Consider the following 16,755-nt stretch of genomic DNA (forward strand, 5'->3'; position numbering starts at 1 on the left):
GCTGTGACTTTTGTCAACTAAGGCTTGATGCTTTTGATAACTCAGTCCGTGTTATTGCAGTAACAGTAACGTGCTGATGCCGACAGGAAAAAGTGTTTTCACTGTCGCCAACATATTTTCTTCATTTCAGCCGACTGGTGCAGACTGATGGAAAAGGTTCATCTGGCAATATTAGCCCTGCCAGGCCTCTGCAGGCCCGGCCGGCCCGGCGCAGCGCTAATTGGCTGTTAATAGAAAGAGCGCCATTTGGGAGCACGGCTCTGCCTCTCCACAGAATGTGTGCAGGGATAATATTGTTCCAGGAGCCGTGAGGAGAATAACTTGTGGTCTATTAATCCGGAGGCCCAGATGAGGAGCTGCGGTCTGAGTGCTCCATTATCTCCTGTTCTGATGAGCGGCTCCGGATGCGACAGTACACCCCTCCCAATCAAGCCCCCCACCACCCCCCAGCCGTTTAGCTGCTTAATATCATTCGCTTTCAAGGGCCCGTGTTATCTCTGATCATTTACGCTATTACGCCGGAGTCAAGTGTAAATGCTCCATTATTAAGATCGTGTCTGTCAATAAATGATAAAGCAAAGTGGCTGCAGAGCATACAGTAGAGCAGGCTGAGTCTATATGTGGCTTTCTAACAACACTTCAAAATAAAACACCCACAAAGTTCAGCCGACACATGTTTTACAGTAATATAAACTATGATTAATACGTCCTGCCTCCACAATGGATGAGGTCCCCCGTGACAACAGAATAACTGATATGCTATAAATTAAATTATAATGGTTAACAGATATCTTGTTGTCTTGAAATAGCCTAGTGCATATTTCACTCACATGGTTAAGTGCACTTGTTGTAAAATGTTTTAGGGAAGTGATAGCTAGGCTAAATAAATCGTTTACCCTAAAAAATATGTTGGATGAAATATGTATTGTCATGTTGATGGTGTCATCTCATCGGCATGTCTATACTAGTAGATAATTGCTCCAAAGTTATAAAAGACACTTGTGAATAATTATAATAGCCTGGAAAATCTAAACACAACTAATGCCAAAATCAAAAAAGATCACATCAACTAATAGAATTCATGAAACGCATTCACAAGCGTTTGATGTTGAAATGCTGCTGTTTCCTGTTTCATTGTTTTGTTTTAAGTGTATTTCTGAAACCTTTATACTCTTATTTTTCTTTCTGAACATGTATGTTTATGCAGCAATCAGCCACAACCCACATCTGAAAACGTTTCTGAAAATTTAGTGAATACAACTTTCATCTTATTAGTTCATTGTTTTATTTTCAAATGCTTTCAAAAAATGGAATCAACATGGCTCAAACATTCAGTTTTCATTATAAGTTATAACTTATTTATTCACATTAACAACTTTTCTGTGAAATACACAACATGGCAATGATTCACTTTTTAAATAACTTTTTTTAAATTTCCATAACCTATTATTTACAGATCCATATGGATGCAGATGATTTCTCCATGTCTGATGCTTGTGACTGGCAGTGCAGGAAGAATTCTACCTATCTATAATAATCCTACAGTATGGGGGCCAGTCAAGCTTTATTCCCTGCAATGTCTCTGCTGGGACACTTGTTTTGGACTAGCCCATCTTCTCTTGGACTTTGAAAAGCTGTTGAACATGCAGGAGGCCAGCCTTGACAGTTAGAGAGTGCGCTGATGGGCCTCAGCTCTGCACCTCTCTGGAGGCCTCTGTAGCCGCAGAGAAGACGCTGTCATGCAGCTTCCTGATGTGTTTCTTCAGGTCAAAGTTGCGACAGAAACCCTTGCCGCAGGTGTTGCAGGTGAAGGGCTTCTTGTCATTGTGCGTGTGCATGTGGAAGGTCAGGTTGTAGATCTGGTGGAAGGCCTTGTTGCAGATGGAGCACTTGTACTGCTTCTCCCCGCTGTGCGTCAGCTTGTGGTTCTTGTAGTTTCCTGCGTAATTAAAAAATGAATAATGAGGATTAGTTGATTAAACATAACACGAAGAAAGTCTTAAAGCTCAACAATAGCTGCCAGTTATAAGATACAACTATCTTTTTTTAGGATTGATTGTGTATATTATTTTAAATGGTTTCATGTCAAATGATAAATGATCAATCTCATCTCAGCTCCAGAGCCTCGCGTCATGTTTGATCACCAGGTCAGATTAATCGAATGAGGATTCAGAGTTACAGCCAGCTGTCTTGGATTCTAACAACCTTTATTAAAACGGCAACTCATCCTTTCATCAGTTTCACAGTGTGAATAACATCCTGTTAAAGTGACATTCCATAACATGTGCATTACATCTCATGTCCCAGTATGGAGGCAACCTGGCATTGAGCTATTTGTTGACTGAGCATAAACACGTTAACATTAAAACTTTAAATTTCGTTTCTCTACAAGATAATGCATAGGATCAAAAATAAAACGAGCGCCTCAATGCACCACCATTTCATTAGATAGAAACGGAATTCATTGGAAATATTTTCTGCAGATTGATGAAGCCAACGTGCATTATAAAAAGCAGTCTTGTTATCGTTTATATTCAACATTAATTTCAGGCTTTGCAGTTTTCTGACCTGATTCAAGAAGACGTGGAAAAACAAACGAAACTGCACAAAGAGTTTAGTAAAGGATCTGATTTTTCCTCTGTGAGATCATTTTTGCAGGAGTGCTGTAGAAAAGCAGGAGAGGAAAGTGGCACGCTGAGTTTACTGCGAAACTAAGAAAGTGAGTCTGAAGAGACTTTTCTTTTCTTTTATTCCCCGCCAAGGTCAGCAGTTCATTGTGGAGTAAGAGCCTCTCTGTCCCTGCGCTCTGCCCAGCCTTCATCACGGCTTTCTATGTCGAAGTCAAGAAGTTGTCAAACTTTATCAAAATCAAGCGCAGCGACAACTCAACAAAGAGCCCAGATTCCCAACTTTGCCAAGGTCTAGCAGCTGACCCGGATCAAATGCTGCCGTCTTGAAGGGAGAATTAGTCCGTGCAAAGTGCCATGTCCTATTTCCACTGATCGCATCATGCTCATCGGTGGCCTACAATTATTTCTCCTTTCATTACTCTCACAGATAAGCAGAGGGCGGCAGCATATGGTGCCGCTTTTAGTCCTGCTAATATTTATTCTGAGGATTCCTTTACACACAAACTAACGATACGCTGCCGTTATTCTCTCCTGCCATTTAAACGCAGTGAAATACGGCACACAATCACTTTTTAAATAATAAATCCAACTGTGCAGGGAAAATAAGCCGTTCATCAGGAAGCGACTGGGACATTAGAAGGAAAGGTGCACAATTTTCCTACATTTAATGAGCTATTTTCTTACAGAGTGCAGAATTTTTTTTTTTTTAAAGAAGATAAGTGAAATTATTTATTCTACAGTGCAGGGCATTTCTCAAAACTTCAAATACTGTCACTATCTTAAAACAAAAACATGATCAATAGAAATCCATCCGTATTGGAAATCGATTTAATAATCTCATAACACGCAGAGCCCTTTTCTCACAAACATGAATAAAATAAAATAACATGCGATATTTTTTTCTTCGACACATAACCGGGAATGTGAACCATTTCAGGGCATCACAGTACAACAATGAAAGCTTCACCAAGGCCAAAGATGACCTGGACAATTAGATAATTACCTTTCTGGTGGAAACCTTTGCCGCAGAACTCACACACGAAAGGTTTGTACCCGGCGTGGATCCGCACGTGAGTGTTGAGTGTGGAGCTCCTGTTGAAAGCCTTCCCACACTGGTTGCATTTATGAGGCTTTTCCTGCACATGCAGCAATTAAAGAAAAAAATCAGTTCGACCAAAACGAATCTAACGTGGAATTTTAAAAGATAGGATGGTTTTAGAAAAGCATGTGTGTTTGTTTGTGTGTGTGTGTGTGTGTGTGTGTGTGTGTGTGTGTGTGTATGTGTGTGTGTGCGTGCGCGCTGAGTCTCACCTGTGTGTGTATGATCTTGTGTCTGCACAGCGTGCTGGCCTGCCGGAACCCTTTCCCGCACACTTTACACACGAAGGGCCGGGCCCCGGTGTGCACCGGCATGTGTCTGGTCAGATTGTAATGTGCGTTAAAAACCTGCGGAAAATACACAAACATTATTATTATTATTATTATTATTATTATTATTATTATTATTATTAGGCCTATTATTATTATTATTATTATTCTAACAATGATTTTAGAGTAAGAGTGCCTTAGAAATATGCTTTAGTAAAATGATCCAATTGAGATAATCTGGAATTTTCTCTGTTGCTACTGAATTATTAACCACAATTTTAGTCATTTATTTTTGGATAATAAATTTTCGTTTGAATGAAAATCCTTGACTGATTATAGCATATATGTATTTTAATAGGCTATGTATATATAGTAAGTAGGATAAAACAGAACGAAATTTATTAGAAAAAAAACGAAAAAACCGAGATGAAACCAACCTTTCCACACACTTCACACGTGAAGTTTTTGGGTTTTCCGTCCGCAGCGCTGGAGCCGCTGCTGCTGAGTTTGCTGCTGTGCGTCTTGACAGCGTTCTTTTCGGCGCCCAGGCCGTGGTTCTCCTTCACTATCTGGTCCAGCTGTCCCGGCAGATGTTCCTTGTGCGGGTACTGAGGTGTGGGCAGCTTGTCGGCCCCTACCCCGGCCAGTTTGGCGTTCTCCAGCAGTAAGAGTCTGTGGTGCGCCGACAGAGAGGCCTGGGCCTGCGGGTTGGAGAACCAGTGTCCGGCCAACAGATCCGACTGCTGGTACGCAGAGTCCAGGTAGTTGAAATAGTAAAGCGAGCCGCCGCTGGGCACTGCCACGGCCTGGTGGATGACCTGCGGTTTCACCACCCTGCTTCCCGACGTCAGCAGCGGCTGCTTCAAGCCCGGCTCCGCTTTGCTGCAGATGCCGCAGTTGCCTTTACACGGTGCGGCTGCGGAACCGCAAAAAGTCCCTCTGAAACTGGCTCTCCACAGTTCCGAGTAGTTCATTAACGCCTTGGCTTGGAGGTCGTAGCTGAAGGGCTGCAGCGGGATCATGCAGGGGATCGGGGAGCACAGCCCCAGCAGCTTCTTCCCCTCCGTCCGCTCCTCCGCGCTCCCCTTCGGCTCCGAGCTCTTGGACATGATCCGGTCTATGGAGAAGGCGAGGGTCTTGGGAGCGGCGGACGGCCCGGTTCTGCCGCAAGACATCACCGTCTCCAGGGAAGCAGAACTTGCCATTTTGTTGTTGTTGTTTGTGTTTTGTTTGCTGCAGAGCAGAAGTTGGTGTATAGTCCGAGCCGCTCCTCCAGCTGCCCCGCGTCTTTTCACTCTCCTGCGTTCCCAGCAGAAAATACAGGAGGACACATCAGTTTAATAAGCACCTTGCTGTCACAGTGTCACGCATTTGCATTTAAATGGCAACCCCCCTGCAACAATAGAATCCAGGGGTGATGGATTAATGCTCATTAACTAGTGCACACAAAATTAACAGGACATTACAGAGCTCGTTACGGAGAAGAAGAGGAAGAGGAGTAAAAGAGACAAAAGAGGAGTAAAAAGACAGAATGTGTATCGGAGCTCCTGGAGTTTACCTCTGTACTGGTCAGAAGAGTGTGGAGAAACCAGCCGACTGCTCTCTGTCACATGTTGGCAGCGCCCGCCCCTCAGCGCGGATCACTGTCTCCTGACATCAGTGGGCACCCAAACTCTTAACTGGGTGACAGGGAGACTCCCTCATCAACCTGCACGCCCTCACAATAAAAATCCATAGAGGAGGTGCCGAGGCTTCCGTAGGCTGCCGTATGAAATGTGCGACATTAATAGGAAACAATTTCCCTCAAGAAAAAGAGTGAAAATATTATTATCATCAAGTTGAACAAGTGTCCTGCTGTCATTTGGTTAACAACACACTAATCTTTTTTTTCTTTTTCACTTTGGGTTTTTTTTTCCAGGAGAAAGCTGCTAATCCTCAGGATGGGATCCCTCCTTTCCACGCCGGCTTACTTACTTCTCCTACTATTTGTATAAATTCGAGGACGTCCAATTTCCACCTGTTTAAGAGCACAGACTCCCTTTGGATCCTATTAAACGTTGTTCCTCCTTCCCCCTATTCAAAAGAAGCAATTTTCAGAGCGATTCAAGGCTCAACTCAGCGCAGGGAGGGAAAAAAAGAAAAACACAGGCTCTTTCACTTTTAGCCACTAAAGCACTGCGTGAACCTGGTTTTGTGTGTTTTTTTCTTCTTCCTGGAATAGAGGGACGGATTAAAGAGGGAGAGAGGAAAAAGAAAAGACTTAGCTTGGATAGAGAGGACAAATGAAAAGAGAGGCTTTTTTCTAAAGAGCCATAGCCTACAAGAAGTTTGCTGGAATCCACAGTGTTGTGTGGGAGTTAGAGCGAGCAGCAGACCTCCTCTAGACGACACAAGGCCGCGTTCAATTCATGTGCCTGCAGGCCATTTTACCTGAGGGAGGAAGAGAAGAATTCATATAGGCCTAATGATCATTAGTATTATTATTGACTCCATTTAAATCGGTCGTGATGTAACATATGTCATATTTATGTCATTAATATTACATTTTACATGGTTAAACTTTTTTTTTTTTTTAAACAAATATGCAAAAACTACTTTGGATTAGAGCTGCAACAATTATTCGATTAATTGAACAGTAATCGATTATTCAATTAAACTATTTTGGTTATCGAATAATTGGTTTGAGCAGTTTTTTTAAAAGACAATAAATCCAAATTCTCTGATTTCAGCTTCTTCAATGTGAATATTTCTGGTTTCTTTGTTCCTTTATGACAATAAACTTAATATGTCTTTGGTTTGTGGACAAAACAAGAGATTTGAGGACGTCATTTTGTGGTTTGGGAAACACTCATTGATATTTTTCAACATTTTATTGACCAAACAACTAATCGATTAATCGTTTATAAATCAACAGATTAATCAATAATGAAAATAATCTGTGTTGCAGCCCTACTTTGGATTAATATGTTTTCCAGTATTTCAGGCAGCTCAGGTCATTTAGACAATACATTTTTTTAAAGCATTGTCATATTTCAATTTGAGGGTTTTTTTTCACCACATCATCAAATAGTAGTGAAATATCTCCCCGTTTATGGGTGCAGAATGGGGGTTTAAAATAGGAATAAAACATTCTCGTGTGTTGTAAGGAGCAGTTTGGGTTGCCAGGTTGTTGTGCTGTTTATCTTGCTTTGTCTTTTTTAGCAAGCTCCGTAAATCAGCAGGCAGACCACCTTCTGGGAAAGAGTCCGCGAAGCATCTGGGCCAAAATTCATCTATTAACATTTGCAAGTGCACAATAGGTGGTGCAGGTGACATCGGATGGAAGGACAACCAAAGAGAACATGTCTTCTTACCAACTATATATTTATATTGATAAAGAACATTCAACATCTATTACTGGACTGAAAGCCTCACCGAAAGGGACCATTCTGTGCTTTTGGTCACAATTCATTTCTATTATTTGTCCTTTTTTAGGGAGCCTTTTAGCTTTTAAAATCTGTCAATCTAATTATAGTCTTTTACCGTTTTAGTCTGCCTTTTAACATAGTTTTATTTATATATCTGTATAATTATTTATTATAGTCTATTGTTTTAGTTTGGCTTTTATTGAACTTCATCCTGTTTTTATCTGAGTGATTCTTCTTTACTTTCTGTGTATGCCTCTAGTTGAGCTTTATTGTGTTATTATGTATATTTTTCAATGTGTTTACTCTTGGTACAGACTGCTGCCTCTTGTCTTTCCTCACTGTAAATTAATCAGATTTAAGAAAGTGTTTCCTCAGTTCTTGTTTTTTTTCCTCAGTTCTTGTTTTTATTGTTATTGAATGATGTTGGTGTTGAATGGTGTTTTTGTAGACTAAACAGTCTACAAAAAACTTTCAGGGAGGAGAAATTATTTAAAAACAAGTTGTTTTCTACTGAAAATCAGTTTGAACTGAAAACCAGCCCACCAACTGAATGAATCTGCCTTTATTTGTAATCACTGATGGTCCATGTTATACTGTAGGTGCTGGAAGGTGATTTACCTTAAGCTCTATGGACTATAGTGGGCCCAGCATGTTGCCATCCTATAACACTAATTTTCCTGTTAATAACTCTTAAAAAGTCCCTACAGGGGATTAATGCCTGTTGTCTTTGTGCTACTCATATGTAAATTTGGCAAAAATACTTTAACTTGAGTTTATTCAGGCACAATTGCCAGCTCATCCAGACAATGAACATTGATCCTATTGCCCAGCCAGGCCACTCTATTCAGCTCTGACAGCAATTAGCTCCAGCATTGATTTAAGGGACTCTTGCTTATTGCCTGCAGGCATGCAATGGTCACAGATTGGCTGCATGTGGCAAACCTTCTCCCCACACCGCTATGACTTTTTTGTTTTCATTGTTCATTGTCTATGTTTTTTTCTTTGTAAAATTAAATAATAACATTTGAATATCTCAAAGTTGGAGCCAATGTCAGATTAGTATGATCTGAGCATGAGTCAAGAGTCTTACTGAGCCATCCATCACATCACTGTCGAGGGAGTGCGGGGGTTTCTTCCACCTTGTGTCATTTTGTCCTTCTATGAATTCTTTAAAACTTCTTGTGTTTTTAAAGTCACAGGAAGTTATAGGAAGTCACAGGAAGGCCAAGTGAGCACAGAAATTAATTGTATGTATGATTTTGACCAGGTTATAAAGTGATGTAATCAGCATGTCAGTTTTTTAAGCTATAAATGTCGAAATTCTGCTGTTCTAAGAAAGAAGCTCATATTAAGAACAACGATATTGTTCGTGAGAATTTTAGCGGGTTGCCTATTCTATTTGTATTATTATTATTATTATTATTATTATTATTATTATTATTATTAATAATAATAATTAATTTATTATTATTATTATGGGTTGCTGTGGTCAAGTTTATATTGTATGTTCAGATGCCCTGCACAAAGTTATGGAACCTTATGACAATCAGATTGAATTAATTAGATTTTTATAGAGAAAAATTGAAAATCAGTGCAATTCAACTGCTAGACAACAGAAGGATGAGAGTTCACTATCATTCTAAATACAGCACTGTGCATGCATTTTACTCTTGGAATACAAATATTTATATTTGCTAATACTGAAAGTAACTAGCAAATAGTTGTTTTAGATATGAGCATCTCTTCACTAAGTGCTCACTCCAAATCAGGCTGTTTTGCTGCAGGTGGAATTTTTCAACCTTCAGCATGATCCCCACACAGTATAAGGTTCCTCACGTTTATTGTTTATTGTATCCTTTGGATCCCCATTAGTCATCATAGAGATGAAGACTATTCTTCCTGGGGTCCACATTAAATCAAACAATTATTACACAGTTACAGCATTTACACAGATAATAACATGTAATAATATATATTAAGTAGTACAAGACATGATTATAAAAAGAGTGACATGATTATAGAAGAGTATACGAGGTAAGCATAAATTGTACCATGATGTTCAATGCAGATGTATTAACATACTTGAGTTCAACTTAACATGATTTAATATTTTCATAGAAGACTATTGCAGCATAAAATTATGACGAAACACTGCTTCTCTCAGTTTCAGTTTAAAACTCGACGCTCCACTGGTTGTGATCAAGTGTGGGGGGAGACTGTTCCAGTGAGCTACAGCTCTATACATAACTGACCTTTTCAGTGCATTAGTTCTAGGTAAAGACAAGGTGAAGTTGTTTCCTGAGTCCTGTACTATAACTATGTTTCACATTTGTCGGCTGAAGTTTTAAGAATAAAGAAACAGGTTTATGTGAGATATAAGTCTTTCTCAAAAACATTATAAGACTATAAGCCAGTCTCTCTTCCACCAGCATCCATGTGAGTCTCTTGTGCATACTCCTAACACTTTCTCTAAAAGAGCACTGCAGAGCGAGGCGTGCTGCCCTGTTTTGAGTCTGTTGTGTCTTGGTAGTTAAAGTTCAGAGAATACACTGTCTGGTGCAACTGGATGCAAAGTGTTTCAGAAGCATAGGTATGAGTCACTGATAAATGAATGGAATAAATTTAATTCTGTAGATGTTCTTCATCTTCAAAGAAAACATTTGAACATAGAAAAGCATCAATATAAATAATGCATTTTCTGATGGCTGATTTGCTTCCAGGTTCCTGATGATGTGTGTGCTGGCTTACAGTCTTGTGCGCCTTAAAGCAACACTTGAACAGGAACTTGAATTTTACGATAATTTAGACATGGTGGTCCTGGAAGGGTAAGGGCTTGGTGTCAACTCTGCACTCTAACTGACACAGTAGAGAACGGGAAAATATGATTAAACCATTTATCCATCACATACTGGTATTTTTTAAAATCCATAATGGTGAAAGTTTTAATTCAATGCAATTCAATGAAGCTGTTGGGAGACCACTAGACAAAAAGGAACTTTGGCTTGGTTTGATGAATAATAAAAGGTTTGTTAACATTGCAAGTACTGGTGTTGGAATCAAGGGTTTTTTGGTACTACTATGAAAATATAACCTACCCTGATGTTATGACGTGTAGCAGGCACAAACCTGTGTTCATTGGAAAATATAAGTCTCTCCACATATTTCTCAATAAATAACAAGCTTCCATGTCAAACTACTGCTGATGACATAACATGCTGATAATGTGCCCAACTGTAACCTCACACATTTCAGCACAGGAAATCACAGACAGTTGTCCTCACACTTTCCAACCGTGGTGACAACTTTCACTGACGTTAAACCTGAGGAAATGAGACAGGAATGTGTGACTAGGGAGGGAATTCTCCCACGGAAAGTGCTCATTTCATCTTGCCGGTGCTATATAAGATTTCACCTAAATTTACTTAAAACCTTTGGTGAGGTTGAATGTTAAACTGTATCTACTTTATACTACACTGGATACCCAAACAGCCTTCTGTCCTTGCTGGGTTTTGTTTCTTTCAGTTCAGTTTCCACTCCACTATGACTGAACACCATCTTCTCAGGTATGAAGCCAGTTGTTGTGCATTCATTCTTACAAACAACACTTTCCAAACCTCAGATGAGGGCTTCCAGTGTAGGCCGTCTACACCAGTAGTTCTCAACCTTTTTGAGTCGCGACCCCCAATTTAACATGCATGTTATCCACGACCCCCGCTCACTGAACACAATCTCACACGCACAGTTCAGATCATCCAAAAAAGAAACAAAATGACCAAAAAAAGGAAACAAAATGAACAAAAAAGACACAAATTGACAACAAAATGATCAAAAAAGACACAAAATGACCAAAAAAGACACAAAATGACCAAAAAAGACACAAAATTACCCAAAAAAGAAACAAAATTACCAAAATATACACAAAATGACTAAAAAAAGACACAAAATGACCAAAAAAGGCACAAATTGACCACAAAATGATCAAAAAAAGACACAAAAAAAGACAAAAAATGACACAAAATGACCAAATAACACACAAAATGACAAAAAAAGACATTAAGTGACCAAAAAGACTAAAACACATTAACACTTTAACACAGTGGAGACAGAGCTGACTTCCAAAATGATTTGGCGACCCCCAGAAATCATCTTACGACCCCAATTGGGGTCCTGACCCCAAGGTTGAGAATAGCTGGTCTACACAACAGTCAACAGTGGAATATTATTTCAGGCTTACATTATTTACAGGAAACACTGAATACTATGCATTGCATTACACTGCCAATAGATGCCGGTTGTTACTCATATATATATTTCTCAGTTTTTTATTTATTAACGTAAACAACATGATTCATTCTACTGAGGGATCTTTTTGTTCTAGCTGGTGACTGAGCTAATAAATAACAGCACTGATTTAAACTATGGCAAACGTAACTTGCCATTTTTGAACTGCAAAGAAAATGTATGTTTTTTTTATTTTATCAATCTACAAGCTCATTTCAGGGTGACAAAATGGCTTTAATCTCTTCCTCTCTCTCTAAGGAGGAAGAGTCTTAACTGTTTTTTTTAAAAATTGATTTTTAGGGGGAGAAAGCAGGTCAACAGTGGATGACACATAGTAGTGATATATAACATCTGGAAGCTGGTGATCTGAAGATACATCTGAGATGTTCAGCACTGTCCGACTAGTTTTCCTTGTTATACATCTCTAATAAAAATTGTTTAATGAATCAATTAAATGAAATTGTGGCATCAAATTGAGAATTAATAAAAATATGCTCCAAATCCTTCCAGAATACCACATTAAGACACCAAGACCTTGAGGAACACTATAGAAAAATCCATGCTGTGTGCTGTGTTTTAGACGTTTTAGAGATTTCTGTGTTTTCGGCAATTAGATGCACTTATGTTGTTCTGAATGTTCTAGGTCTCTAGTGTGTGGTTGAATGAGGTTGTGATGAATGGGTCTCAAAAAGTCTCAAAAAATAGTCGCACTACAATGAAATGATATAGACTGACATCATCAACATACAGTGCATTCAGAAAGTATTCAGAGCCTTGACTGTTTTCACATTTTGGTATGTTGCAGTCTAATGATAAAATCTTTTACATTTACTCTCTTGCTCAACACCATGTGGTACTGCCATAACTTGGGTATGCATGTAAAGAGGATACTCGTAGGTTTCAATAGAACCCCATTTCATTTTCATTCGGATATCATCAGGTCAGAGGTCAAGGGACTGCTTTGAAAATTCCCAAGCCAGTTTTTGCCTTGCTAAAAAGATAAGTAGTCCTAACCTGTTCTTTCACCCTAAGCTTAGTCAAGTGGTTTTCCCTAAATCTAACTGTATCCTGTGAACACAGAGGTTTATAATGAAAAAGCCACTATGCATGTAATTAGAAGAAAGTGGCACACCATCCCAGGCACGTTGAAAACCAAAGCAAAAGAGTTCTGTCAATAACACACTGAAAAATTTGTGTTTAATCCCCGTAGATCAATTATTTGTATACAAACATTGACAATGCGCATGCTGGTTGCCAAAAAAAAGTCTACCAATAAGAACACTGTGATCGTGAAGAAAAATAACTGGCATGAAAGACCACTCTCTCATGGGACTTTTTATTTATTTTACTGTCGAAATGCTGTCTCGAGATTAGAACAACTTGTCACTTAGGGACAGGCAATATATAAATATATATATATATATATATATATGTATATAAATGTTTGAAATTATAATGCAATGTATAGCTATGTATAAAGATTATAACGTTTATTAATACCTTTTTGGTTTGAGGTCTATAATGTTTGTCAGAACATGAAGTCATTGATTTCTCTTGCTGAGTGTGAGAGTTTGTGTAAGAGAATGAATGTGCAGGTTGGAAGCATTTAGCTTCTCCTCCACTGGAACTTACAGGGCAGGATGTGATGTTATCAACCTTCCTGATGCAGTGATGGATACAGGAATTTTTTACACCAACAATAAGGGGGAGTTGAGGATTCAGGTTTAGATATTTGGTGTTTTCATGGGGAGCTGATCAGCAGTCCTTCTGCAGCTGTTCTTAATTAAAGCTGTCACACTAACAAAGTGTCACTTTAAAGTGTTATAGATTTAGAAGTTGTCTGTCATAGTCTAAGCCCCACATCCATTCTGTTCTGATGTGTTTATTAATGTCTATATTTACATTAATTGTGTCTCAGAATTTTCTGTCATTCTGTACTTTTGAGTAGAATTTCACAACGAGTTAATCTTTCTGGCAAATCTATTTGAGTGGGCCTGATAATTATCATTATCATTAATAGAGCTAAAACAGTCATTTGGTATAGAAAACATAAGCAATTATAGATTGATCAGTCAATTATAAAGTACAAATACCATGTTAACGATGAATCCAGTTAGTTGGTGTTCCGCAAGGTTCTGTGCTAGGACCAATTATTTCACCTTCATACTGTAAACTGTATATGCTTCCTTCAGGCAGTATTATTAGCAAACACTGCATAAACATACACTGATATGTATTGATCAAGCCCAATGACACTGATCAGCTAAACTTCAAGCATGCCTTAAAGACATTAAAACCTGGATGACTTGCAATTTCTTGATAATAAACTGAAGTTATTCAAACGGTTAGGAAGCAGTGTAAAACACAAATGAAACACGATGTGATGATTTTTGACATATATTGAATTTACAACTGTACAAAGATAGTATTTTTTCTTATCAACCTTCTGGAGTTTTATATCTGCTTACTTTAAATTTCATGCCAGCAAAAATACATTTAAAATTTGTTGGGACAGGGGTAACAAAAGACTGGAAAGATTGTGGGCCACTTAATAAAAACACCTGTATGGAGCATTCAATGGGTAAACAGGCTAACTGTTAACAGGTGATGGACGGGGTTCACCACTTAGTGGAAATCTGCATCAGCAAATATTCCAACAGTTAAAGAATAATGTTTCACAAAAGAACAATTGCAAAAACAAATCTACAATCCATGATATTGTTAAAAGATTCCGACAATCTGGATAAATCTTTGCTCATAAGAGACATGGCAGATGCCCACAACCTTCGATCCCTCAGGCCATGCAGCATTAAAATCTGAAAAGATTGTATATATGTGTATGTGTACTGTAGTAACATAGGGTCAGAAACACTTTGGAAAACTGTTGTTAGCATTTATGATGGTATGGAGATACAGTATGTTTGTCCCCACAGCGTGGTTTTCTGGCACATCTGTGAAGCCCTTATAATGCTGAAAGCTACACACAGCATGATTTTGAAGGAAAAGAGTGAGGGTACTTAACTGGCATGTTTTTTTCTTCCCTCTCTCTAAGAGAAGAGGAGAGGAAATGTCATGTCAATTGAACTGGTGACATTTTACAAACAAAGAATCTGTAAATGTTATTTAGCGTGCCTATATCAAATCAGACTTCAAGTTATTAAAGTTAATATTGGTATGTATGCCAGAACAGGGTTTTCTGGCAGCACACACTGTGAGTGCTGACTTTAGGTCCAGCCCTTAGTGTCTGCTTACTTACTTTTCTTTTTTGAGAGAAGACTAAAAGTTTCTGGCGAGGGGTGCCAACAAAGAGGAAAACCTGGTGTGTCAAGGCAATGGCGTGTTTGTGCTGGGAACAGCAGAACTGACTGTTTGACTGGATTCCTGCGTGAGTCTTTTTGTCAGCCTGAGTTTCTGTCCTGAAGCGCTGTGGAGGGTTTTTTCAGCCTGTCATGTCTTCACCTGGTCTCCAGATACCCAACCCCAACCCCCATCCCCAGCTGCCATGTGTCCTGTCACAATGCCTTGATTTTGCCATCACACACATATTCGGTTTACTTTATTTCTAAAGAACTTTAATTATTTGGTTCTATTCCCAAATTTCACACTATAATTTTTATCTTTATCACAGTGCATTAATCCATGTTTCTTGCAGTATTGTATCCTATAGGGATTTTCAAGTTTTAACTGAATTAGATCCTATTCTATTCCGTCACTATCAAGCCCATTCATGATGTGCTGGGTGTCTATGCAGACATTCCAGTAAAAATCACAGGTGGCGCAGTCATTTATAATATGGTGTCAAACATGAACATGCACACACACACACACACACACACACACACACAATGTAAATTGTGTAGTAACCCTTTCATCTCGCCAGCTGCAGAGCTTATGAGCTGATATAAATAAACTCACCAGCCTGGATGCAAGTGTATGGAAGAGGATTAGGGCCAGGTAGGAAAAAAATAATGAAAGGAGGGGGGAAAAATGTCATTATGCCGAGAATTAAGCTGAAATACAAGCTTGAGAAAAAATGTCAAAATGCAGAAAACAAAGAAAAACATTTTGAATTTTTTCTCGAAATCGTATTTCAACTTTATTCTCGACATTGTGACTTTTTTTCTCTGCACAAAGAAGAAAAATCCAACTCTCATTATTTTTTTCCTACCTGGCCCCAATCCTCTTCTGTACAACTGAGACTGTCCCCATGTGTCATTTATGCAGAAGTTTATTACGATCCATATTTCCATTTATTAGACTGTAAATTATAAAAAAGTAAACATTGTTATATTAACATTTTTTCTATATTTTAACACAATTTATCTAATATTAATATGTTAATATGCCAAGGTGGAAGTGACATTATGGAGTTTGAAGCAAAGGACGAAGCAGGGAAACGTAGGATAAAGCATGAAATGTGGCTCTTTGGGCAGGTGGAAGGGTCAAACAAACCCTGGAGTCTCACCCAGAAGACCAGGGTTCATGTCCCATGTGAAAACAAAAGTCGACAATGTTATTTGAAGTAACATCAGTTACATAACGTCCGTGCATCACAGTTTTATCTGACCAACTCAACTATGTCATTTCTGGTGCTCACGTCGTCCACCTAACATTTATTTTATTGTCTTTTATCATGGGTATATAATATAGTTTTGTAGCGTGTAAAAACATTTTAATGCATAGCAGTAGAAAATATGTAATGTTGAGTGAGTATACTGTATTTTGTGTAATGAAATAGCAGGTGTTGCCCACTGACTCACAATGACACACATTTTTCTTTTTTACCAATTACTCAAGCATGGAACTCCTGATCCGATGAGATCAGATATTCTTTTCATTGGAGTTAATCTAAGTAATATTTAAAGTTCATTTAAAAAAAAAAAAAAACATTTTTATTTATATTCCTAAATCATGTTTTCAGCGTGTGTTTGCAATCCAACGAATATCAGTCAAACTCATGTTGGCTCATACATGTTAGAATGACATTTATCTGATAGATAGATAGATAGATAGATAGATAGATAGATAGATAGATAGATAGATAGATAGATAGATAGATAGATAGATAG

General features: G+C 38.5%; 1 protein-coding gene across 1 annotated transcript; it reads right to left on the bottom strand.

The window, feature by feature from the left end:
* Nucleotides 1-1,279: 1,279 nt before the first annotated feature.
* fezf2 (FEZ family zinc finger 2) lies at nucleotides 1,280-5,581 on the bottom strand. Its single transcript, XM_059329731.1, has 5 exons — nucleotides 5,557-5,581; nucleotides 4,436-5,297; nucleotides 3,942-4,076; nucleotides 3,634-3,766; nucleotides 1,280-1,939 (listed from the first exon to the last, which is right to left on the bottom strand). Exons 2-5 carry the CDS (start codon nucleotides 5,201-5,203, stop codon nucleotides 1,689-1,691), a joined length of 1,287 nt encoding a protein of 428 aa, XP_059185714.1. The 5' UTR covers nucleotides 5,204-5,297; nucleotides 5,557-5,581; the 3' UTR covers nucleotides 1,280-1,688.
* Between the last annotated feature and the right edge of the window lie 11,174 nt (nucleotides 5,582-16,755).

Source organism: Centropristis striata, chromosome 3 (genome assembly GCF_030273125.1).
Source record: "Centropristis striata isolate RG_2023a ecotype Rhode Island chromosome 3, C.striata_1.0, whole genome shotgun sequence".
Lineage (NCBI taxonomy): Eukaryota > Metazoa > Chordata > Actinopteri > Perciformes > Serranidae > Centropristis > Centropristis striata.

Bases quoted from the DNA above. Each gene is read 5' to 3' on its own strand.
- fezf2 (XM_059329731.1), bottom strand. From the start codon at position 5,203: ATGGCAAGTTCTGCTTCCCTGGAGACGGTGATGTCTTGCGGCAGAACC. The intron at 3,767-3,941 runs GTGAGACTCAGC...CTGCATGTGCAG, and splicing joins ACAAGATCATACACACACAG to GAAAAGCCTCATAAATGCAA. The intron at 1,940-3,633 runs GTAATTATCTAA...TTAATTACGCAG, and splicing joins CAAAGGTTTCCACCAGAAAG to GAAACTACAAGAACCACAAG.